The 27,456-nt window shown below is 35.6% G+C and overlaps 1 protein-coding gene across 2 annotated transcripts in view; it reads right to left on the bottom strand.

The window, feature by feature from the left end:
* Window positions 1-1,793: 1,793 nt before the first annotated feature.
* The window catches only part of IPMK (inositol polyphosphate multikinase), a 61,498-nt gene continuing 35,835 nt past the window's right edge, over window positions 1,794-27,456 (bottom strand). For both annotated transcript variants that reach the window (XM_041750250.1, XM_041750251.1), the window contains exons 5-6: window positions 8,755-8,836; window positions 1,794-7,038 (exon numbers count right to left, since the gene is read on the bottom strand). In XM_041750250.1, coding sequence (XP_041606184.1) covers window positions 6,416-7,038; window positions 8,755-8,836 — 705 coding nt within the window. In that variant the 3' untranslated portion in view covers window positions 1,794-6,415. The remainder of the gene's footprint in view (window positions 7,039-8,754; window positions 8,837-27,456) is intronic.

The following is a 27,456-nucleotide window of genomic DNA, read 5'->3' as shown; positions in this document are numbered from 1 at the left end:
TCTCTCTGTGACTATCATAAATAAAAAAAAAAATAAATAAAAAATAAAAGTTATGGTTTCTTTACAAATTCTCAAGATATTCTTTGACCTGGATCCAAGCCCTATAAGCTATAAATTAAGCCTATTTACCTTAAGCTTATGATCCTCGAAGTGTATGAGGTGATATTGTTTATTCTTCCATAGATTAACAAGTGTCTACATGATGCTTCCACATTCACCATCTTTTTTGTGTCCATCCCAAAGCACTTTGTCATACATTAGTTTAATAAATAACAATTTTAAAGATCCTCCTGGGACACCTGGGTGGCGCAGTCGGTTGATCTCAGGATTGTGAGACAGGTCCCACGTTGGGCTCCACTGCTAAGATTCTCTCTCCCTCTCCATCTGCCTCTGTTCCTGGCACTCACCCTCTCTCTAAAATAAATAAATCAATATTTTTTAAAAAAGAAAAAAGACCTTCCTAACTTCTTTTAGAAACATATAGATTTGACTCAAAACATTTCAGAGTATCCAAACCAGGTCTTCCGTATCAATTCTGCCTAAAGCAAGTACAACGTAATTAACAGGCATATGCAGACTGTTCAGTTGTCCATTCACACACACAAAAAGCTAACAGCACTAATAACAGAACAAAATTGGTCTGTTATTGCAGGACCCTTAAGACCTGTAGGGGGAAAGTTTAATGGCCCGACATAGCTGATGAAGATTTCTTCCATTCAAGAATGGATAGTATTAACTTGAGCCACTGCTGGCTATATTTTCTCACATTCTTTCTAAGCACTCTCCCTGGCTTTCAAATAGCTCTGGTTGCTTGAATCAATGTAATCCAAGTTCCACTGCACACTCTATACCCAAAGAACTTTTGGAAAATCTTTCTACTAAAGAGTGGTACATGGGCCAGCAGCATCACAGACCCTGTCTAGTCCTACTGAATCAGAATCTGCATTTTTAATGAAATCCTTAAGTGATTATTTTCACTTACTTCACTTCAGCTTTTATTTAGTTCTTACACTGAGCTATAACTAGGGGACTATGACAATAGGATTCTCTGTTAGTCTCAGCAGCTAGGCAGCCAATCTTAAAAAACTACATCACATACATAGTATTGCTCCTTCCCACTGTTCACACTAGCAGGCATAAAAGAGGAATGCTACACAGCCTTCTGGAGCCTTGAATCACAGCTGCAATGAGACTATGAATCCCTCTTCTTCCTCTTGCATTTTATCAGAACTGACTCCACTCTTTCACAGCTCTGCTGGATTAAGAATCAGTCATAGTCCCAATATTTTATCCCATAGTTACATAGTTTTTTTCTACCAGACAGTACATATTTTGAGAACATGTACTGAAAATCTTATGCAGCTTTTAAAAATCTCCCAAACCAAATATGGTGCCTAATATAGGGTATTTGATAGTATCCTCTCTTTTTATTTAATGAATGAAAATACTTAGGTCACTAATTAAGTAGCTGATTCATCAAACTTCAAATACAAGCAAAACTATCTTACCCCTTCTGAAGTTTACAATTACGTATTTTCACAGACAAGTCATTTTTGTTTCTGCTATAGTCCACTTCTCCTATAAGGTTGATTCCAAAGATTTTGGTATATCTGATAGAAAAATATTTAGGCAAAAAGTTTACATATTTTTTCATTTGTAATGCATATGCTTTTTTTCCATTAACAGCTTGTCTTAATCATCTTTGAATCCCTAATGATTCCTGTAGTTTTTAGTATATAACATGCACGTAAATATTTGTTGAACGATTAAGTTATTTTTAAATTACCATGAAGTTTGTTAGCAAATTATAATTAATGAAGAAAAGATCAAATGCAAAACATTTTAATAGGTTGTCAAATATACAGTTATTAGAATTATCTAAATATCACTTATAAAAATCAGTATATCACATTAGATGATTCTATAAAATAAAAACACAAATCACACATTGACAATAACCCCTGCAGTCCAAGAATACCCCCATCAATACTACAAATTACAAACACATTTAAAAAAAGAAAGACATTATTTAGACATTTAAGCCAAAGTAACTTTGACTACACTAAATACATTCATTCATCAAGTACAATAAATTTAGCATAGTCACTAATACAATTTTAGGTGCAATTTCACATGCTTTCATAAATCTTCCAGTACAGCTCCTTATAGTAAAGTGTCTTTGTGCACACCAATTTCATTTATATGCAGGTGCATTACACATCATACTTGAAACTATTTCACTTCATAATTAAACTTGTTAACATGTATTGTAAGTGAACACCAGGCCAAAATTTAACCCCATGATGACAAAGTTTAACAACTAAAAGTTTTCAAAGTATTTCCTAATTTATTTAATCACATGAATGCTATTTCCTCTTATTAGACACTATCAACATAAGTAACAAGAATTTAAACATCAAAAAAAAAAAATGGAGACTCCAACCTTCCTAAAATATTAACAAGCATTTTAAATAACAATACTTCACTCTATAAGTAAAAAAGTAATTTCATTTTCATTGCCAAATTTAAAATATCAGTAATTTGAAGATGAGACTGAGGCCTAAAGTATTTGTACTACTTGTAAAACACAAATTTTAAAAATGTGCAGTAATTTGCTTGTGAATATGTAATGGAATGTTTTTCACAGTAATGTTCTGTTAAAACACTACTCTAAATGGGCAGCCTAAAAATAAACGTACCTTTACCGGCAAGAAAGTGAAAAATTAAGGCCTTTTTATCCTATCTATAATTGCTACCTGAACTCAGGAGTCAAATAGAGGTTATAATGCTGCAAAATATTATTTTTAACCTAATATATTGTCAGTTACTTTGTCTCAGCTCATTACCTTATCTGTACACAAATTCAAATGCCAGTTAACTTTATTATTGTTAAATGCATATTTTTCTGTATCTCTATTTTAATTAGGTCCCCAAACCCACCTCATCTAGACAGAATGCAGAAAATGGTTAGGGCTTTGCCTGATTGGTTCACAACTGTATATTCAGGGGCCGAAAATGCTTTATTCAGTAGACATCCACTAAGTATTTTTGAATGAATTAAGTAAAGCCCGGCCTCCATAGGCAACTCTACTTGTCTTCCCAAAGCACTGATAGACAATTGCTACCTCTTTACATGATCAAATTGACATTTTTTTTAAAGAAACTATAAAAAATATTACAGGATGTAGTGGAAGGATAACTGAGGCTACAAACATCAAATCAAGATTAAAGGCACTGGATAGGAAGATTATTACAAAGCACTGTAAACAATTTTAAGAGCAAATCAAGTTTTAAATTAACAAATGCCTAACTGCTAAAAGAGTACTAAAATGATGACAATGTTTTAAAAAGTGGACAAAATTTTTGCAATTTCACAAATAAAATTGTTTCATTCCATTTTCTTTCATCCTGTATTTTCTACAATATTCCAAATCCTAGAAACAAATGTCTTCAGTTGCATGAAAATAAAAATTGCAACTGAAATATCTCTAAAAATTCCTTTTTCTTAAGTTATATTAGGAATTTAATATACTGACATTATAGAGATAGTATGAAGAACATTGTCTTGGAAATCATAAAATAGTAGGTTACACTCAAAGTAAAAAAAAAAGTTCTTATTCAGTTGAACATAACCTTAAGCCCCACAATAGGAAATTGTAGTGTAAGAGGCATAGTAAGATCGTTCCAGACACATTAAACAAAGAATAATGGATACGGAGTTGAAAATACCAAGCTCCATGTTAGAGCCATTTTAATATACACATTTTCACAACTGTTTCTTGCAAAACTATTTAGATAAAATATTTAGCACTTATCAATTTTTAATTTATTTCAACCTATGCAACTTCCCACCCATATTAAAATATCAATTAGTGTAAATACTTCATTATAAAACTATTATCCAATTTAAATTTTTATTAGAGAAATGTATTATTCACTATCCACAATTTTTTAAAAGTCCTTTTCATGAGTGCATTCCATAAGAAATACACTAAAATCATTATTTATGTTTCCTAGGGGGGAAAAAAACTATGATAATCCTATTAACTCAAACTATATCCTTATTATGCTTATTTCTTGAACATGTACATGTTTAAATATGCTTGGTAAATAGTGATCATTCTTCCCCACAGTGGTAAATTTCAGCATAATGTTAAATAACTGGGCTAGATAGTAAAATATTCACATGTAGATTACGTAAATACTTACTCTGTGACATGTAAGGTTTACTAATAAAGTAACAGAAAATGGGTATTGGATAACAGTGATAAAAAAAATGTAAACAGAATTAAATGTTAATCTCTTCCCTGAAAAACAAAAGATAAAAGCGCTTCTTGTTTTAGTAAAACAAAAGATGATCTACTGTATCAAAAAGGTAAGACACTGATTTTCACAAAACTGTATTTCCAAATATGGATAAAGAAAATCTGGAATAGCTGATTCACACTTTATTGAGCTAAAATGTGCAAAAAGTCTGGTAATACTTAAATTTATTAAATTCACTGTATATAGGCTGATACCATCCCATACAAAAAAAGCCTCTTGTTAAGACTCAAAACTGTTAATTATCTGAGCTTAAGACTTATTGAACTACTGTCCAAGTAACAACAACAACAACAAAAGTCTATACTGTAGGAGAAAAAAAGTAAAATTAAAAATTTTTTTACTATTTACTAGGACTTGAAATTCATCCTCACAAAAAAAGCTACAGCCAATACTCATTTAGACAGTAGAGAAAAATATGAAGTCTCTATGAAAAATACTTATACTGACCCTAAGTAAAAAATTTAAAACAAATTTTGCTATAACAAAATGTATATGAATTTTAAAGTAATTCGGGTTTAATAGACTTTCTAAGCATAGAATTCACAGAGCATTTGGTACTTCTGTTTGTGCTCAGGTATTTGCAAAGTACACTTAGAGAGGTTGGGAAAGTGAGATAAATATTAAAAAATTGTGATACTTTCCTCCATACCAAAAAAAAGCTGCTTAGAATTAAAACTTGAATTTGTAATTCTAGGGGAAAAAGAGAGGGCAAAAGTCCAACAGCCCACAAATCTAAAACATTTTCCAGGAATATGACAAAACTCTTAACTACTTAGCAGGGTTATTAGTGAATCAAAGTGCAAGTAATGCTTTCATAAATATCTAACATATTTGTAAATTTAATTTCAAAGTTTTAAATGTTTTCAAATAATAGTTATTTTTTAAAATGGTGATATATGTGAAACACATATAATACTTAAAATATCTAATTTTTCCAGGAAAAATGGCATCTCCGCCACCTATTACAAAAGTAAATCATAATCTCTCTCTGGAATAGGATATAAAACCATTTTGAGTAAGAGTGAAATAGAAGCATGGATTTAGATATGCACCAAATTCATAGTGATGCACTAATTTACACATAATATTTTTGGTAACACAATACTGGATGGTGTCCTTCACTACTTATTAGAATTCTGAGAATTCTTTTTAGCACAACATATATTTATACTAGTGCTGAACCAAATGGGGACATGAATTTTAAAAGAGAAAATTCTCAATAGCTATTTAAAGGAGAAATAAGACAAAGCTTCAATCATCTATGTTTTGAAGCTGCAGTTAGAGGAAACGGTATTTATATGGTTTACAACACCTTTCACAATGTAGTAAATATATATTCCAATTTTAAAAGAAAAATATTATGTTCCTGGCAAATAACTTCTCTTTTCTCCTAACCTTGGCAAGAATAATTATTAGTGACTAATTTCAAGATTTTTGTTGTTGTTGTTGAATTATCTTTCTTGTGAAGTATAATATATTGAAATAGGCATATAAATGGAAATTAAAGAGAAAATCTGCTTTTGGAATACAATGATTCTGAATTGCTTTATTAAGAAGCACCTTTTGATATGCTGGTCTGAACTTTTAATATAAAACCTAAACAGTACTTAACTGTTCTGAAGTAGAATTTTCTCCAGTTTTAATAACTTCATACATAGTAACACTAAGGACATCAACCTGTGCTCTCTAGATTTTTTAAAGTCTTCAAATAATTTAATGAGTTTAGATATGGCTCATTGTCAAGGTTGGGTGGATAGAGATTTCATGACAAATTGGCTACAGAAAGCTAAATAAACTCTTAATGACTGAATAATGGTTTGCATTTTGCTTGAGCCAAACAGATGTTTAAGCCATGTACCACCACATTCCCTGCTTAACATTCCTAAGTTTCTTTATTCTTCATAGTTTTCTAATGAACAAATAATTAGTTTTCCTGAGTAAGATTATAAAAAAGATAACCCTTCTACCAAAAGTATAAAGACAAAATGTAGACTCACAATACAAATTTTTTACATAGCTTTACAAGTGCAGAGATATCGACTGCTGCTCTTATGATTGCCCCATCCCTTAAAAGACTGCAGCAAAGGATTCAATTGTCTAAAATACTTTGCAGCACAGTAATTAAATGCTTCAGCCCATAAACATATCCCTCATCTATTGTGTTGCTAGGGAACACATGAGCAAAATCTATCATTCGCACTTCTGCTTCTGAAATCTCTTGGCAACCAGTGGGAAGATGATAGAAAACTTTTTCCAGTTGGGAAAGTACATTTCCATTTAAATGTTCCTGTGACATGCTTTTCCACCCATTGTCTTGCTCTATATTTTCAACTTCCAATGAAGTCTGACTGTGATGCTTTTTTGAACACATTTTTCTGTGACGAGCATACATCTTGGACAAGCTTTTGCCTACTGAAGCATCTATTTTCCCATTCTCTGTAGAATTTAACACATGAAAGTTATTATTGTACTCCAGGACATCTGCGCCTGACAGTTGCCCTTTGGACAAAAACTTTTCTACCAAAGTTCTGTCATTTGATTTTGTAGTAGTTGGCCGAGATGAACCTTCATAAACAAACAGTAATGAACTTGCATAAAAGTTAAGCTGCTTCTGATTTTCAAACCACTGCAGAATATTCTCAACTTTCTGAATACTGGCAGCAACAGCATCTTTTCTTAAGCAGAATCCATTATGAAAAAACCTGGAAACTCCTATAAATAGGAAAATATTAGGATTATAATGAAATTATGAACTCGCTATCACCTGGGAAGTGAATTCATTTTAGATAGAATTCTTCAACTTTTTCCCATCACCCCTTGCAATTAACTGAACAGGTAAAATTCTAGTCAGAGAAACTTGGACCTCAAACTTAATTTCTAGTGTGGAGGACTCTCTTACTAGAAAATGACACTTATGTAAAGTTAAATACGTAAAGTGAAATAAACTACTTAGATTTAAAAAATTATTACACTAAGATTGGTAGTTTAGTTCTCTTTATATTCTCTTGAGGAATGTGATAAGATTTGCTTCATTTGTTAGTGTGAGGGATTTTTTAATAAGGTTATTTGTTTGTTAGAATCATACTCAAGAGCTAATCTAAAACCTAGAGTCAAATCACAGCCACTCGTAATAGCATCAACAGGGATCCCTGGGTGGCTGGGCGGTTTGGCACCTGCCTTTGGCCCAGGGCGCGATCCTGGAGTCCCGGGATCGAGTCCCGGGATCGAGTCCCGCATCGGGTTCCCGGCATGGAGCCTGCTTTTCCCTCTGCCTGTGTGTCTGCCTCGCTCTCTCTCTCTCTTTCTGTCATAGATAAATAAATAAATAAATAAATAAATAAATAAATAAATCTTTAAAAAATTACCAACAGCCAAAATATCAAATAATGAACTATAATAAATCATTTTGTTCTTAATAAAGTTGATTAAATCAGTCTTCACAAAGTTAAGCTCTCTTTGGGGATCAACACTACTCCAGGTTGAATATGTTCTTCAAAATTGAGATTTTTACATGTTTTAACCTATCAGATTATTAATAATCTTTTAAGATTATTTATGCTTATTTTATTATATTTGAGAATTTATGGGTATATATAATTTGATTTCTGCTCTTAAATAGCTTGTTCCTCCACTCTGGGACAGAAATTACTTAAAAAAAATATATTCATATTAGCCTGAAAAATATTTTAATAAAGAGCCAATTGAATATTATCCTGCTGTTGGTTAAGTAAACCAAGGCAAATACTGTTAAGATCACACGGTGTATGTTTGTTTTCTATATATAAAATAAACATTTTTCTTCAAACTATTTACACTACACATAAACTCTTTCCCATCTTAGGCAAAGCTAAGAATAAGCGTTTAATAGAATAATATTTCCAGAAACCTATTAAGGTGTTATTGTTTTTGTAATAGCTTGGTTATTTTAGAAGCATGTATGTTAACAGGCTTTATTTTAACTGCTTCTAAAGCCATTTATTTATTATGTAGTTGTAGAAACTTATAATACACAGTTAAACGACACATGGAAGATTTCAATAAAAAAATACATTACATACAATAATACACATTTTAAAGTTCTCTTACGTAACAGTATACAGTTTTAATACACTATGATTTACATATTAGGATTTGAAGACAACTCTAGTTTAGGACTTGGACTGTATTACTGGTTCACTGATGTCCATTATTTTTTTTATGTATAACAATAAATAAGAAATGAACTAAATGTAAAAGAAAGCATTCATGGATCCATGGTTTTGGTGGATTACAAACCAAGGATTATGATTAATGCGGTTTTATCAATTTAAGGGTTTTTTTAAGTTTACTTATGGATTGAATCACTATAACAAAGAAGAATTAAGATTGAAATTACTTTAGAAACATTTTGATAACTGTGCAGTAATAGTATGGTTTTTTAATCCTTACCATCCTTTAGAGTTTCTTTTGTTAAGCTTCTTCCATAGTGCTGGTTTTGTGTCTCATAGCTATCAGAATGAACATGATAAACCTGTGAGAAAAAGCACTGAATATTAAAAACTAATAGTTCTCGGCTATATGAGGTTTATGCAGCAATGCAAGGATAGTAAAAGACAGGAAGATCTACTCATATTTCATTCTAATGGATTTAAGAAGAAAAATATTGTATTGTATCATATCAATGGATGCTGAAAAGGCATTTAAAAATTTATATACTTGGGACACCTGGGTGGCTCAGCAGTTGAGCATTTGCCTTTGGCTCAGGGCATGATCCCAGTGTGGGGGTAGAATCCCGCATCAGGCTCTGCGGGGAGCCTGCTTCTCCCTCAGCCTATGTCTCTGCCTCTCTGTGTCTCTCATGAAAAAATAAATAAAATCTTAAAAAAAAAAAACAAACATTATGAAAGTAGAAAACAGATCCAACACATGGATGCTTAATGCACTTGAAAAAACTGACATAAAATTATTTAAAAAAATGTATACCCTCTATTGATGAAAACTCTTTAAAAGGAGTTTAAGTGATGAATATATCCAATATGAAAGAATTATCTATAACATTATCAATCCACCAACAGCTAGCCTCAAGTTTAGAAAAGGAAATAAGGAAGTATCTGTTCTAAAATATAAGAAGCTTTCAGAAAAAGTATTCTACCACAATTTTTTTTTATCATCTATCTAGTATTGTTCTGGAATTTCTAGCAAATATAAACTGACAAGAGAAAGGGTATAATAATTTGGAAAGAAGGAGATAAAAATATTAATCTTTGTAGATAGTGATTGTATATTGGAAAATCAACTGAAAAATTAATCAAACAATAAGAACTTGAGTACAAATTGGTATACAGAAGTAAGCTTTCATATATACAAATAACCAGTTAGAAAATGTAATGGCAGACCCCATTTACAAGTGCAACAACAAAGAAATAAAACATAGAGATAAACTAAATAAGTCTACATAAAGAGATCTTTAAAATATTCCTAAGACATACACACACACACTTAATGTTCTCAGAGAGGAAATTCAACATTATAAAAGATATCAATTCTACTTAGTCAACAACTAAAATGTGATTATAACAAAACAACTTTTTTAAACCATATAAGCAAATTCTGAAGTTTATATTAAAAAAATAAGAATAGGCAGGAAAAATCCAAATAAGAGTACTGAGGGAATAGCCTTGCCATCCTACTAGATACTAAAATATATTTTATTTATATTTTCCCACTTGATTGAAATATATGAAAAATATAATTATAGTGTACAACATGATTATTTGCTATAACACTGTATAATGATTACTAAGATCAAGATAATTAACACATGCATCACTTCACAGTTAACTCATTTTTTGTGCATGTGTGGTGAGAAGGCTTAAGATCTACTCTCAGCCAATTTCAAATATACAGTACTATATTATTAACTATAGTCATCATGCTATATATAAGATCCTCAGAACTTATTCATCTTGTACCCTCTGACCTACATCTCCCCACTTTCCCCACCTCTAAACCTCTAGGAGCCACCATTCTATTGTTTCCATGAAATCAGCTTTTTTTCTTTAGTTCACTTATAAGTGGTACCACACATCATTTGTCTTTCTTTGTCTGGCTTATTGCACTTAGCATGGACCCTTCAGGTTCATCCACACTGTTGCACAGCAGGATTTCCTTCTTTCTTGTGGCTGAATAATATTCCATTGTGTGTATGTCTGTGTGTGTGTGTACACACCACATCTTCTTTATCCATTCATCTGTAGATGACACAGGTTGTTTCCATATCTTGGCTATTGTTAATAATGCTGCAATAAACATTGGGAGTGCAGATATCTCCAAGATATTGAGTTCATTAAAAATATTTTTAGAATCAAATACATGAGAAGTTTGTATGTGATAATAGTACTTAAAATCAGTAGAAAAATATGGATTATTTATTAAATAGCCATAGTGTGATTAGGTAGTGAACTGGAAAAAATAAGTTGTATTTAAACTTTATACCAGAATAAATTCCAAATACATCAAATATCAAAATGCACAAAATGAAATGATAAAGTGTCCCCACAAAGATGGAAGACTCCTTGAATAACTGATACTAGGGAAAACATTTCCTACCAAAACTCAGAAACTCCCTTTATATACATTGTTTTTAAAAATGTTCATAGTGTTTTTGCTATGCAGAAATCGACAGACACAGAGAAAAGGTATTTAAAATTTATATAATGAACAAAGGGCATGATTACTCTTATGGGAAAATGAACAAAGGATCTGAACAGTTCACATAACCCAATCAGCTCTCAAACATACCAGGAGCACAGCCCCTGCCCCAAACCATGAAAAATTGTGTCTCAGACTTTGCCAAATGTCTTCCTGGAGCAAAACTGCCCCTGGTTCAAAACCACCACTCTATATATCAAGCAGACTGCCAATATCTACCAAAATATAAATGAATATAAGCCCAGCAATTCCCCTAGGAACTTGTCCCATAAATATGCTAGCATACTGGTGGAATGAGGTAGGCCTCTGTTTACTAATTTGTAATATTATTTAAAAATAGCAAAAGACTGCAAAAACAAAGGATTCATCAAAGGTAGTTAAATCGGGTAAAAAGGGTTAAATGATATAATAACAGGGTATAAAACTGTGGAGACATCTTTATGATTTAAATGGGAAAAAAGTAAGACACAAAATCATGTTCAAAGTAGGTTTTATGATCAAAGAACATAATATATGCAGTATTTGTATAAAAAATATCTCTGGAAGGATACACCAGGGAAAATATATAGCATCCTATGTGTAAGGTGACTTCTCACGGTATATGTTTCTACACTTTTGGAATCTGAAGCATACAACAATGTATCTTCTTAAATATTAATATATTTTTAAGAGATTCATTTACTTATTTTTGAGAGAGAGAGAGTCAGAGAGAGTCTGTGCACAAGTGGAGGGAGGTGCAGATGGAGAGAATCTCAAGCTAACTCCCTACTGAGCGCAGAGCCTGATCTGGGGCCCATTCTCATGACCCAGTCTTGGTCAGCAGCAAAGATATTTGTAAATCAGAAGATATACCCCAACTTTGAAAATATCTACATATGTAGCCAAAATTTTTTTTTAAAAATCTACTTTTTTTTTTTTTTTAAATGGAAAGGAGAATTGGACAGGAGTAGGACAGACTAAGAACAAGACTTTTGAACAAGCAAAAGTTGGGGTGCCTGGCTGGCTCTCACAGTGCGGCATGTGACTGACCTTTAATCTCAGGGTTGTGAGTTCAAGCCCCACATCAGACATGGAGCCTACTTAAAAACAAACAAAATGAAACACAAACAAAAACGAAAAACAAAACAACAAGAAACAAGCAAAAGCAAGTGCTAACCTTCCTGGATCATATTTCAATATATTAGTTGAACTTAAAATGTCAGGAGCAAACAAATTCAAGTAACACCTTTCTTATTAAGTCAATCAAGGAAAGAGTTATTTGAAAGGTTACTACCATCCAGTATTATATAGAAAAAAAAGATATACAGAGTCTAATCTTTAGACAATGCAATCAATACCAAAAGAGAAGAATCTTTTCCACAAGTAACTAGTAATCAGTGATTAAGAAAAGGTACTTCTCTCCAAAAAGTATTTCTTTGTCAAAACTTAAAGCTGTTGCCAAAAAATATACTGGAACATCTGAAAATTAAGTCATTTAAAATCTTAAATTATATGTTTTAAAGATATTTCAGGTAAGTTTCTATGAACTATATTTTAATTACTTTAGACTAATAAATAAAATAAATCCCTGTAATTACATAGGACTTGTTTTCAGAATCAATACAAAACTGGAAAATTAAACAAGAATGTATACAATAGTTAATCTATAAGGACACTACCTCAAAAATCAGGAAGTCCTAAAGCAAGTTACTGATATACTCACTTCTCTCAAGTCTGATACTTTAAGATACTATATACCCCACCTACCTACATACAGTATATTCCAGTCACCTTACATAAACTCCTGTTTCACAATATGGTCTACTTCTCAGTTTTCAACCTATTAGAAACTTTCTCTTGTTGCCAGTTCAAAAGACAGGTATCCCCTGCTTTTCAAAAGTTTGTGTTATGCCACTTTACTTTTACAAAAGAACTACATTAATATCTGTTTTTGCTAGTCAAAAGAGATCAAAAGAGGATTTTCACTTCTATAAAGAAAAGCAAAAAGTGAAAACAGCGTTTAATCAAATCTTTCATAGGAACACTCTACTTTCAGAGAGCAGGGAAAAACTGTACTATCTTTTCTAAAGTCACCCTATAACCTTCCTCTCTTGACTCCCTTGCTTTTATAGGGACTACTCTATTTCAACCTCTTTTGTTACAGATATTCCAATAACCCTTGTTATTATATTAAATCAATGGTGAGTCTTCTTTTTTAAGATTTCTTTTTCATTTTTAAAGTCCTCTCTACACCCAGCATCCTGAAACCAAAACTTGTATGCTCCACTAACTGAGCCATCCCAGTGCCTCAAAATTCATCTTTCTTTTTAAAGATTTTTTCTTTTTTAATTTCAATTTTAGCTAACAGACAATGAGATATTGGTTTCTGGAGCAGAATTCAGTGATTTATCACTTACAATACCCAGTGCCCACCACATCAAGTGTCCTCTATAATACCGATCACCGATCTATCCCATCCCCCACCCACTTCCCTCCATCAATCCTCAGTTTGTTCTCTATCATTAAGAGTCTCTTACGGCTTGCTTCCCTCTCTCCCTTTCCCCCCTCTTGCTATACATCTGTTTTCTTTCTTAAATTTCACGTAAGTGAGATTACATGGTATTTGTCTTTCTCTGACTTATTTCATTTAGTATAATACACGCTAGTTCCATCCACGTTGTTGCAAATGGCAAGATTTCATTTTTCTGAGTCTCATCATCTACACCATCTTGGGATCAATGTATAAATATAGTATAATTACTCAAAGTTATTAAAAATAAACCCTAGGGGTGCCTGGATGGCTCAGTCAGTTAAGTGTCCAACTCTTGATTTCGGCTCAGGTCATGATCTCAGGGTTGTGAGACTGAGCCCTGTGTCAGGCTCTGGGCTGGATGTGGAGCCTGCTTAAGATTCTCTCCCTCTCCCTTTGCCTCTCCCCCTGGCTCGTTCACCCTCTCTCTCAAAAAAATGTTTTTAAATAAATAGAAAGATACTAAATCAGCACAGAAAACTGGCAAATTATTCTACCTACACAACTTCTTCTACTACTGGTTGAGCAGAACAGAAAAATATTTAGATGTATTTTAAATATTTGATATATTTGGTAAACTTCAGTCTAGTCAGTGACATCAAGGGATTTTTTTGTTTTAAGGCAGACTTCCCTGGAGGGAAATTTTTACACTTTATAGAGTATTAATTCTAAAATTATCTAACTCGGGATCCCTGGGTGGCGCAGTGGTTTCGCGCCTGCCTTTGGCCCAGGGCGCGATCCTGGAGACCCGGGATCGAATCCCACATCGGGCTCCCGGTGCATGGAGCCTGCTTCTCCCTCTGCCTGTGTCTCTGCCTCTCTCTCTCTGACTATCATAAACAAATAAAAAAAAAATTTAAAATTATCTAACTCTATTATTAGTTTATAAACCCACTATGACTAAAAAAGTCAAATTTACCACCTTCCAAAGAAATAAACTATTTGAGAAATTTAACTCTAACATTACCCTTATTAAAATTCAAGGTTTATCTTCCAATTTTAATATCCTAGAATTGTCTAAGCAAATCTATATTCACATCATTTTAATTTTTAAAAAATTTTTATTTCTTTATTCATGAGAGACACAGAGAAAGAGAGGCAGAGACACAGGCAGAGGGAGAAGTAGGTTCCATGCAGGGAACCTGATGTGGGACTCGATCCCCAGACTCCAGGATCACACCCTGAGCTGAAGGCAGATGTTTAACTGCTGAGCCACCCAGGCGTCCCTCATTCTCATTTATCATCTCATACTTTAATCATAACCTTTCTCAGATAATTAAACAATATGTTAACTACTATATAAAGGAAGTTACGAGAACAAAAATAACAGGAACACAAATTGATCCAGTATGATCCCCACTAAAATCCTAATTGGCATTTTTTGGCAGGAATTGACAATTACAACAATTCTAAAATGCATGTGTAAATTTAAAGATGATCCAAAATTAGCCAAAACAATCTTAAATAAAAGAAGAATAAAGTTAGAGCTGTTAAGATTTCTGATTTCAAAGCTTACTCCAAGGCTACATTAATAGACATTGTGGTTCTAAAAAAAAAAAATCTGCAAATCATACATTTGATAAGGGGTTAATATCCAAAATATATATGGTACTCATAAAATTTAATAGAAAATATAAATTGGGTACAGCTACTATGCAAAACAATATGGAGATTACTCAAAAAATTAAAAAACAACTACCATATGATCCAGCAACTCTACTTCTGGGTATATGTTCAAGGAAACAAAAACAAAATATCGTAGAGATATCTGTGTCTCCATATTCCCTGCAGCATTATTCACTATAGCCAAAATATGGAAACAACCTAAATGGCCACCAATAGATGAATGGATAAAGATATGGTGTACATATATACAATGGAATTATTATTCATTCATGAGAAAGAAAAAAATCCTGCCATTTGAAACAACTAGGGTGCACCTTAAGGGCATTATGCTACATAAAATAAGCCAGACAAAGAAAGACAAGTACTTCATGGCATCACTCATGTGTGGAATCTCAAAAAAAAAAAAAAAAAAAATCAAACTCATAGAAACAGAGTAAAAAAGTGGTTGCTAAGGGCTGGGAGGTGGGGAAATAGGGTAAAGTGAGTAAAAAGGTACAAACTTTCAACAACAAGATGAATAAAGTCCTGAGGATCTAATGTAAAATAAGGTGACTAGAGTTAATAACATTGTAGTATATAACTGAGATTTGCTAAGAGAGTAGAATTTAAATGTTCTCACACAAGTAAAAGATAAATATGTGAGGTAATAGATGTGTTAATTAACTAGCTGGTCAGAATCCTTTTAAATGTCTATGCATATTAAATCACCATGATGTACACTTTAAATATCTAATAATTTTATAGGTCAATTATGCCTCAATAAAGGTTAAATTTTTTTAAAATGTGATACTGGCATAAAGACATAATATGAATTAAAAACACAGAATTGAAAATCCAGAAATAAATTCTCACATTTATAGTCCACTTATTTTCAACAAGGGTGTCAAGACCATTTGATGAGGTCTTAAAAGAATGGCCTTTTCAACAAATGGTGCTGGGACAACTAGATATCCATATGCAAAAGAATTAAGTTTGTTGCCTTCCTCAAACCACACCCTCAAAATAAACTTAAAATGCATCACATAGCCCAATGTAAGAACTAAAACTATACAATCTTTAGAAGAAAAATAGGAGTAGATTTTCATTCCTTTGGGTAGGCAATGTTTCTTAGCTATAACACCAATGGCATAGGTAACAAAAGAAAATGAAAAATAAATTAGATTTCAAAATGAAAACTTCAAAGGAACTGTCAATAAAGTAAAAGAATGGGAGAAAATATTTGCAAATCATATATCTGATTAGGGATTTATATAAAACTCATTAGTAAAAAGACAACCCAATTTAAAAATAGGCAAAGGGTTGGAAAAAACATTTCTCCAAAGAGGATATACAAATAAGATCAATAAGCACATGAAAAGACGCTTAACATCATTAGCCATTAGGAAAATGTAAATCAAAAGCATAATGAGATACTACTTCACATCTATTAGGATGGCTATGGTTTAAAAAAAAAAAGGCAGTAACAAAGGCTGCACAAGGATGTGAAGAAATTAGAACCCTCATACATCACTGGCAGGAATGTAAAATGGTGCAGGAACTTTGGAAAAACACTACAGCAGTTTCTTAAAAAGCTAAACTTAAAACATAAGACCCATCAATTTCAAACTTAGAAATCTACCCAAAGGAAATAAAAACATATTCACATGTAAAAACTTGTGCATGCATGTTCATAAAAGCATCAATAATAGCCAGAAAGTGAAAACAAACCCAATGTCTATCAATAAATGAATGGATAGGGACTTTCAGCAAGATGGCAGAAGAGTGGGAGACCTCATTTCATCTAGCCCCTTCAATTTATTTAAAGAACTATCAAAGTATTCTGAGCACCCATGAATTCACCTTGGGATATAAGAAAAGAGTCTCTGGAACTTTACAAGTAAAAAAGCAACCACTTTTTGCAAGGTAGGAGGTGTGGGGAAGAGAATCTGAGAGAAAATAGGGGAAAATAAATGGAGGGGAGAGCCTCTCTAAGCTTTATATAGCCCAGGAAGGCAAAATTGAAACCTTGAGAAAGTTGCTTTAGTGAGAGACATCCCTGGTGCTCTGGTGGTGAAATGGGAAGAATTCGGGGGGGGGGGGGGGGGGGGGGGTGGTGGTGGTGAAGGACAGTGTGGTCTCAGGACCCTTGGAGTCACAGAATTAACAGGGGTTCCTGAGATGGTGGAGTTCCCAAGCAGTGGAGCAGTGATACTGGTTAGGATCAGCAAATCCAGGGGAGACTCTCAACTTGGGTTAGCCATAGACTTCAAGCCCAGCAGGACGATCAGGGGACTATCTCTACCCTGGGAATCTGCAAAGGACTGGAATGCAGGCACCCTCCACCTCCCCACAGGGAGAGGGTTAACACAGGATCCTGACAGGTGGCCTCAGTGCCAGCACCCTACATAGTGCCATGGGGTGGGATACTCTGACTTCCCAGGGGAGGATCAGTGTGGGCACATACAGCCCCAGTTAAAAATGAGGACCTTTTGTCCCTGAGGGTTTGCTGAGGAGCCAGGCTGGAGATCAAGGTGCAGCCATTTTTGTTTGGATTCTCTAAAGAGGCAAGGAAAACCTTCAGGAAACAAAAACACACAGGATCAGCTTACGCTGAGCCACACCTCCTGGCAAGGGGTTGTGCAACTCCAACCAGGCAAAGACATCTGAGAAACCAGGCAGCAGGCCCCTCCCCCAGAAGATCAACTGGAAAGAACAGGTGCACAGCAAATTTACAATTGCCACAAGACTGTAAAACTCTAGCACTAGGAGAAAAGCGGTTATAGAATGAATATATAGAATGAAGCTTTTTTCTCATGATTTGTTTATCTCTCAATTAAAAATTTTCCATTTTTTTCCTTTTCAAATAGTTTCTTATTTTAAAAACTGTTTTTTAAATCTTTTTTTTAACTTTCTTTTTTTATACTTACACTTCATAGATACTTCATTTTTGGCTTCCTTTCATTCTGTTCAATTTTATTTTTGTATATATATAGGTTTTGCTTTCCAATTTTGGGAAATATTGTCTTCAAGCACACAAACCAATACACATTTAGGAACAAGTGGATCACTGTGTTTTGTCCACCCTGTGAGATTATATTCTCTTTTCCTCCCTCTTTTTTCTTTTGCTTTTTCTTTGTTTTTCAGTTTTGCTTTCTGACCTCATTGGATTTGTCTAGTGTGTATTTTCCTTGGGTTGTGGTTGATATTTTTTAATCTGTTCACTTGTTCATCCACACTTCTCTGGACAAAATGACAAGAAGGAGGAAATCACAACAAAAGAAAAAATGAGAGGTAATACTATCTGCTGCAGATCTAATTGATACGATTTTTTTGTATATTTTTTTATTGGAGTTTGATTGCCAACATATAGCATAACACCCAGTGTTCATCCCATCAAGTGCCCCCCTCAGTTCCTGTCACCCAGCCACCCGATCCCCCTGCCCACCTCCCTTTCCACTACCCCTTGTTCATTTCCCAGAGTTAGAAGTCTTTCATGTCATCCTCTCTAGTATTTCCCACTCATTTTCTCTCCTTTCCCCTTTATTTCCTTTCACCATTTTTAAATTCCCCAAATGAATGAGACCATACAATATTTGTCTTTCTCTGATTGATTTACTTCACCCCGCATAATACCCTCTAGTTCCATCCACGATGAAGCAAATGGTGGGTATTCATCATTTCTAACGGCTGAGTAATATTCCATTGTATATATATACCACATCTTTTGCTGCAGATCTAATTGATACAGATTTTTTGGTATATTTTTTATTGGAGTTCAATTTGCCAACATATAGCATAACACCCAGTGCTCATCCTGTCAAATGCCCCCCTCAGTGCCTGTCACCCATGCACCCCCACCCCTTTCTACCATCCCTTGTTGGTTTCCCAGAGTTAGAAGTCTCTCATGCTCTGTCTCCCTTTCTGATATTTCCCACTCATTTTTTCTCCTTTCCCCTTTATTCCCATTCACTATTTTTTTATATTCCCCAAATGAATGAGACCATATAATGTTTGTCCTTCTCTGATTGACTTATTTCACTCAGCATAATACCCTCTAGTTCCATCCACGTCGAAGCAAATGGTGGGTATTTATCATTTCTAATGGGTGAGTAATATTCCATTGTATACAGAGACCACATCTTCTTTATCCATTCATCTTTTGATGGACAGTGAGGCTCCTTCTACAGTATGGCTATTGTGGACATTGCTGCTATAAACATTGGGGTGAGAGGTCCTGCCGTTTCACTGCATCTGTATCTTTGGGGTAAATCCCCAGCAGTGCAATTGCTGGTTCTTAGGGCAGATCTATTTTTAACTCTTTGAGGAACCTCCACACAGTTTTCCAGAGTGGCTGCACCAGTTCACATTCCCACCAACAGTGCAAGAGGGTTCCCCTTTCTCCACATCCTCTCCAACATTTGTTGTTTCCTGTCTTGTTAATTTTCACCTTCTCACTGGCGTGAGGTCGTATCTCATTGTGGTTTTGATTTGTATTTCCCAGATGGCAAGTGATGCGGGGCATATTCTCATGTGCTTGTTGGCCATGTGTATGTCTTCTTTGGTGAAATTTCTGTTCATATCTTTTGCCCATTTCATGATTGGATTGTTTCTTTGCTGTTGAGTTTAATAAGTTCTTTATAGATCTTGGATACTAGCCCTTTATCTGAGATGTCATTTGCAAATATCTTCTCCCATTCTGTGTGTTTTTTAGTTTTGTTGACTGTTTCTTTTGCTGTGCAGAAGATTTTTATCTTGATTAAGTCCCAATGGTTCATTTTTGCTTTTGTTTCCCTTGCCTTGATAGATGTATCTTGGAAGAAGTTGCTGTGGCCAAGTTCAAAAAGGGTGTTGCCTGTGTTTTGAGTTTATCTTTGTGTATGGTATAAGAGAATGGTCTAGTTTCATTCTTCTGCACATGGCTGTCCAATTTTCCAAGCACCAATTATTGAAGAGACTGTCCTTTTTCTAGTGGATAGTCTTTCCTGCTTTGTCGAGTATTAGTTGACCATTGAGTTGAGCGCCCATTTCAAGGTTCTCTATTCTGTTCCATATTTATGTGTCTGCTTCTGTGCCTGTACCATACTGTCTTGATGATCACAGCTTTGTAGTACAACTTGAAATCCAGCATTGTAATGCACCAGGCTCTGTTTTTTTCAATATTCCCCTGGCTATTCCAGGTCTTTTCTGATTCCACACAAATCACAGGATGATTTGTTCCAACTCTCTGAAGAAAATACATGGTATTTTGATAGAGATTGCATTAAATGTGTAAATCTCCCTGGGTAGCATTGACATTTTCACACTATTAATTCTCCCAACCCATGAGCATGGAATATTTTTCCATCTCTTTGTGTACTCCTCAATTTCTTTCAGAAGTATTCTATAGTTTTTAGGGTATAGATCCTTTACCTTTTTGGTTAGGTTTATTCCTAGATATCTTATGCTTTTGAGTGCAATTGTAAATGGGAATGATTCCTTAATTTCTCTTTCTTCAGTTTCATTGTTAGTGTATAGAAATGTCAGTGATTTCAGGGCATTGATTTTGTATCCTGCCACATTGCTGAATTGCTCTATGAGTTTTAGCAATCTTGGGATGGAGTGTTTTGGGTTTTCTATATACAGTATCATGTCATCTGCAAAGAGGGAGAGTTTGACTTCTTCTTTGCCCATTTGAATGCTTTTATTTCTTTTTGTTGCCTGATTGCTGAGGCTGGGACCTCTAGTATATGTTGGATAGCAGTGGTGAGAGTGGACATCCCTGTCATGTTCCTGATCTTAGGGGAAAGGCTCCCAATGTTTCCCCATTGAGAATGATATTTGCTGTGGGCTTTACATAGATGGCTTTTAAGATACTGCGGAATGTTCCCTCTATCCCTACACTCTGAAGATCTTTTATCAGGAATGGATGCTGTATTTTGTCAAATGCTTTCTCTGCATCTATTGAGAGGATCATATGGTTCTTGTTTTTTCTCTTGTTGATATGATCTATCATGTTGATTGTTTAATGAGTGTTGAACCAGCCTTGCATCCCAGGGATAAATTCCACTTGGTCATGGTGAATAATCTTCTTAATCCTACTGACAAGTATCTTGTTGAGAATTTTTGCATCTGTATTCATAAGGGATATTGGTCTATACTTCTCCTTTTTTGGTGGGGTCTTTGGTTTTGGAATTAAGGTGATGCTGACCTCATAAAATGGAGTTTGGAAATATTCCGTCCCTTTCTGTCCTTCAGAACAGCTTTAGTAGAATAGGTCCTTGTTTCTCTCTTAAACGTTTGATAGAATTCCCCTGGGAAGCTATTGGGCCCTGGACTTTTGTGTCTTGAGAGGCTTTTGATGACTGCTTCATTTCCTCCCTGGTTATTGGCCCGTTCAGGTTTCTATTTCTTCCTGCTTCAGCTTTGGTAATATGTGGTTTTCCAGAAATGTGTCCATTTCTTCTAGATTGTCTAATTTATTGGCGTATAGTGGCTCACAATATGTTTTTAAAATTGTTTGTATTTCCTTGGTTTTGGTTGTGATCTCTCCTTTTTCATTTGTGATTTTATTAATTTGAGTCTTTTCTCTTGTTTTTAATAAGGCTGGCTAATGGTTTATCTATCTTATTAACTATTTCAAAAAACCAACTCCTGGTTTTGTTGATCTGTTCTACAGTTCTTCTGGTCTCTATCTCATTGAGTTCTGCTCAAATATTTATTAACTCTCTTCTTCTGTTGGGTGTAGGTTTTATTTGTTCTTTCTTCAGTTCCTTTAGGTGCGATGTTAGCTTGTGTACCTGAATTTTTTCCAGTTTTTTGAGGGATGCTTGTATTGCGATGTATTTCCCTCTCAGGACTGCTTTCACTGTATCCCAAAGATTTTGAATGGTTGTATCTTCATTCTCATTAGTCTCCATGAAACTTTTTAATTCTTCTCTAATTTCCTGGTTGACCCTTTCATCTTTTAGCAGGATGGTCTTTAACCGCCATGTGTTTGAGTTTCTTCCAAATTTCTTCTTGTGATTGAGTTCAAGTTTCAAAGCATTATGGTCTGAAAATATGCAGGGGACAATCCCAATCTTTTGGTATCAATTGAGAACTGATTTGTGACCCAGTATGTGGTCTATTCTGGAGAAAGTTCCATGTGCACTGGAGAAGAATGTGCATTCAGTGCATTTGGATGTAAAGTTCTGTATATATCTGTGAAATCCATCTGGTCCAGTGTATCATTTAAAGCTCTTGTTTCTTTGGAGATGTTGTGCTCAGAGGATCTGTCATTTGCAGAAAGCGCCGTGTTGAAGTTTCCCAGTATTAGTGTATTATTATCTAAGTTTGTCTTTACTTTGGTTATTAATTGATTGATATACTTGGCAGCTCCCATATTAGGCGCATAAATATGCATGATTGTTAGGTCCTCTTGTTGGATAGATCCTTTAAGTATGATATAGTGTCGCTCTTCACCTCTTACTACAGTCTTTAAGATAAACTTTAATTTATCTGATTCTACCCCTGCTTTTTTTTGAGGACCATTTGAATGGTAAATGGTTCTCCAACCTTTCATTTTCGGGCTGGAGGTATCCTTAGGTCTCAAATGAATCTCCTGTAGACAGCAAATAGATTGGTCTTGCTTTTTTATCCAGTCCAATACCCTGCATCTTTTGATGGGATCGTTTAGCCCATTCATGTTCAGAGTTACTACTGAAAGATATGAATTTAGTGTCATCGTAATAGTCCCTGTTGTTGTGGATTATTTCTTTGGGCTGGTTTGGTGGTCACATATTCTTTCAGTTTCTGCTTATCTTGGAAGCTCTTTCTCTCTCCTCCTACTCTGAATGAGAGCCTGCTGGATAAAGTATTCTTGGCCGCATGTTCTTCTCATTTAGGACCCTGAATATATCGTGCCAGCCCTTTCTGGCCTGCCAGGTCTCTGTGCAGAGGTCTGCTGTTAATCTAATATTTCTCCCCATATAAGTTAGAGATCTCTTGTCTCTTGCTGCTTCAAGGATTTTCTCTTTATCTTTGGAATTTGCAAGTTTCACTATTAAATGTCAAGGTGTTGAACGGTTTTTATTGATTTTAGGGGGGGACCTCTCTATCTCCTGTATCTGAATGCCTGTTTCCCTGACTAAATTAGGGAAGTTCTCAGCTATGATTATGTTCAAATATGCTTTCTGGCCTCTGTACCTCTTGGCACCCTCTGGAACTCCAATTATATATAAAATTTTCCTTCTGAGGCTGTCATTTATTTCCCTTAACCTTTCCTCATGATCTTTTAATTGTTTTTCTCTTTTCTCCTCAGCTTCCTTCCTTGTCATCAACTAGTCTTCTATGTCACTCACTCTCTTCTACCTCATTAACCCTCGTCGTTAGGACCAAGCTAGGACTAATCCTAGTTTGGATTGCATCTCATTTAACTGATTTTTAATTTCAGCCTGATTAGATCTAACTTCTGCAGTCGCGAAGTCTCTTGAATCCTTTATGCTTTTTCCAGAGCCACCAGTAGCTTTATAATTGTGCTTCTGAATTGGCTTTCTGACATCGAATTGTAAATCAAATTCTGTACCTCTGTGGCAGAGTACTGTTTCTGATTCTTTCTTCTGTGGTGAATTTTTCTTTCTAGTCATTTTGCTCAGTGCAGAGTGGCTGTATGAGTGGCCTGTGTCAAGAATATCAACCACGACCTAAGTAAATTTCACTCTAGATAATTCTGCTGAGGTCAGAGACCAGAAATTGAAAACAAAGATCAGAACAAAATAAAACAAAAGGACCATTAAAGTGAAAAACAAATTTTGAAACAAAGTGGTAAAAAATAAAAGGCCAGGAATCCTAAAGTAGAAGAGAGAAAAAAAAGAAAGAAAAGAAAAAAGAAACAAACAAGGAGAAGAAACCAAAGGGGGTTGCTGGGAGATGGTGGTGGTGATGAATTTGTAGTGGAGGGAGAATGTAGTCTACCTGAAGGGTTCTAGAGGGTGATTCTATTGTTTCTGAGTATATTAAGTTCTGTATGTTAGAAAATGCTCAGTCCCAAATTTATATAAACCAGAAATACTTGTAGAGGGCCCCAACATTGACCACCAAAACATAAATGAGATAAAAGAGAGGGGCAGAATGGGAATGAGGAATCTCACAGAATGAAACAGCACTGTACACCACTTGGTCTGGGTGCATGCTGATCATGTTTTGGAAGGTATTAACGTCTGCCCTTGTAGAACAAAATGAGGCAGAGAAAACAAAAAACACAAAACAAAAAAAACAGATCTTGTATATCTCCAAAATTAAGTTGATTATTTTGAAGGGAATCTAGAATTGGAAAATATATCTAAAATATACCTGTAATTGTAGAAATATGAAAGTCAAAAAGGAAGAATCTTAAAAATGAAGAGGTGGTAAAATGTTGTAGTTAATGTTGGAAAAGAGAAAAAAATGGAAATTATCAGTCTGATATAAGACCGAGTTGTACTGGAAAAAGGAAGAAAAAAAAAGGAGGGGTGCCCTCTGGTTCTGTATACTGTAAATCCCTCGACTTCCTCTGGAGCTTTCCAGGGCTGCTTGGTCAAGAACATGCTCTTCCCCTTTCCTTCCAGCTGGTCTTCTGGGGGAGGGGCCTGCTGTGCTGACTCTCAGGTATGTGTACCTGGGGGAGCTGCCCCGCCCCCACTGGGTGCCAGGCTCAGTGGGAGCTGTTTATTACCCCATGAATCCTCTGTTCCTTGGTGGCCCTGTCTCTCCCAGGCATAAGGTGACACAAGGAGGAACAACAACACTGGTGGTGGCCAGATCTCCAGCCCTGGAGTCAGCTCCCCCAGTAACTACTGCAGTCTCTGAGTGTGCACTGGCCTAGATGGTCCCGGGGTGGCGTGGGTGTGCTGATCTGCACAGGTGAGTCCTCGCTGTCCTGTGCCCTCCCTGCCTCCTTCTGTCCTGGGGGGAGTGCGGGATCGCTAGCTTTGTCCACCCAGAATCCTGGGATCTGGGACCTGTCCAGCTGGAATCACGCTCTGGGGCCGGGGCTCCCAAAGGCAGCAGGGTGCAGACCCCTTCATCTGGAGCCCCCACCTGACCCACCGGTATATCCCCAAGGCCCTGCCAGGTGTGCTCCAGCCCTTTAATGAGATTGGCCCACAGTCTGTGGCGTGGAACCCCCACTGACCCACCGGTTTATCCCCAAGGCCCTGCCAGGTGTGCTCCAGCCCTTTACTGAGATTGGCTCACAGTCTGTGGCGTGCTTTCACCTGGGTGCCCTTCCTCTATTAGTGACTGGAGGCTCCACTGCCCCTCCTACGATTCTGCTTGATTTCCCGGCTAAGCGCCTTTCCATCCAGGAAGAATCTGGTGCAGCTTTTTTTCAAGTTCCTGCTTTTCTGGGACTGGGCTTTCCTGTCCTGGGAAGCTTTCGCCAGCCCGCCTTAGCCAGGCACGACACGTGGGCCCTCCCTGACTTGATTCTTTTTAATTTTTTTCCCCTACCTTCCTACCTTGCTAGAAGTGAAAACCCTTCTCTCTGTAGCATTCCAGCTGTTCTCTCTTTAAATCTCAGATCGAATTCGTAGGTTTTCAGGATGACTTGAAAGTAATCTAGGTAAGTTGGTGGGCCCAGGTGAGTTGAGGCACCTACTCCTCTGCCATCTTGCCCTCCTCCTCCTGATATGGATTTAAGTAAAATGTCAAAGATGGAATTCAGGATAACAATTAGAAAGTTACTAGCTGGGCTTGAAAAAAGCACAAAAGACTCTAGAGAATCACTTACTGGAGAAATGAGATCTAATCAGGGCAAAATTAAAAATACTCTAACTGAGGTGCAATCTAAATGGGACACTCTAACGGCTAGGATAAATGAGGCAGAAGAGAGAAAAAATGACATAGAAGACAAGTTGATAGAAAGGAAGGAACCTGTGGAAAAGAGAAAAAAACAACAACAACTAACAGCCCATGAGGAGAGGCTTTGAGATATCAGTGATGCCATGAAAAGAACCCACATCAGAATTATTGTAGTGCCTGAGGGTGGAGAGAGGGGGAGGGAGGGAAGTAGAGAAAGAGAAGGCTGGGAAGTATATTTGAGCAAATCATAACTGAGAATTTCCTTAATCTGGGAAAGGAAACAGGCATTCATATCCAAGAGATAGAGAGGACCCCTACCCCTCCCAAAATCAACAAAAACCAATCAATACTCCAACATGTAACAGTGAAGCCGGCAAATTTCAGGGATAATGAGAAAATCCTGAAAGCAGCTCAAGATGAAAGATTCCTAACACAGAGGAGACATATTAGACCAACAGCAGACCTATCCACAGAGAGCTGGCAGGCCAGAAAGGGCTGGCATGATATATGCAGCATACACACACACACACTGGGTAAAGCATGCAGCCAAGAATACTTTATCCAGCAAGATTGTCACTCAGAATCTTGGAAGGAGAAAAAAAGCTTCCAGGACAGTCATAAACTGAAAGAGTATGTGACTACTAAGTTAGCCCTGCAAGAGATATTAAGGGGGATCCTGTAAGCAAAGAGGGAGCCAAAAAATAACATAGACCAGAAAGAAACAATCTACAGAAACAGTGATATTACAGGTAATACAATGGCACTAAATTCACATCTTTCAATAGGTACTCTGAATGTAAATGGACTGAATGCTCCAATCAAAAGACAGAGGGTATCAGAATGGATAAAAAAGCAAGACCCATCCTTATGCCATCATAAGAGAATCATTATAGACCTAAAGACACCTCCAAATTGAAAGCAAGGGGGTGGAGAACCATTTATCATCATGGACTATATGGATATATACAGAACATTCCACCCTAATGCAACAGTATACACATTCTTCTCAACTACACATAGAACTTTCTCCAAAATAGATCACATACTTGTTCACAAATCAGGTCTCAACTGATACCAAAAGGCTGGGATTATTCATTGCATATATTCAGACCACCATGCTCTGAAAATTGAATTCAATCATAAGAGGAAATATGGAAGGAACTCAAACCTAGAGGTTAAAGAGCATTCTACTAAACAAGGAAGAGGTCAACCAGGAAATTAAAGAATTTTAAAAATTTATGCAAACTAATGAAAAGGAAAGCACAAATGTTCAAAACCTTTGAGATATAGCAAAGGCAGTCCTAAGAAGGAAGTACATTTTAATACAAGTTTCTCTCAAAAAAATCAGAAAAATCTCAAATATACAAGCTAACCTTACACCTAAAGAAGCTGGAGAAAAAACAACAAATTAAGCCTACACCAAGCAGAAGAGAAATAATAAAGAATAGAGCAGAACTCAATGAAACAGAAACCAGAAAAACAGTAGAACAGATCAACAAAGCTAGGAGCTGGTTCTTTGACAGAATTAA

Source organism: Vulpes lagopus, chromosome 3, assembly GCF_018345385.1.
Source record: "Vulpes lagopus strain Blue_001 chromosome 3, ASM1834538v1, whole genome shotgun sequence".
NCBI classification, from domain to species: domain Eukaryota; kingdom Metazoa; phylum Chordata; class Mammalia; order Carnivora; family Canidae; genus Vulpes; species Vulpes lagopus.
This window is presented reverse-complemented; position numbering and strand designations above follow the sequence as displayed.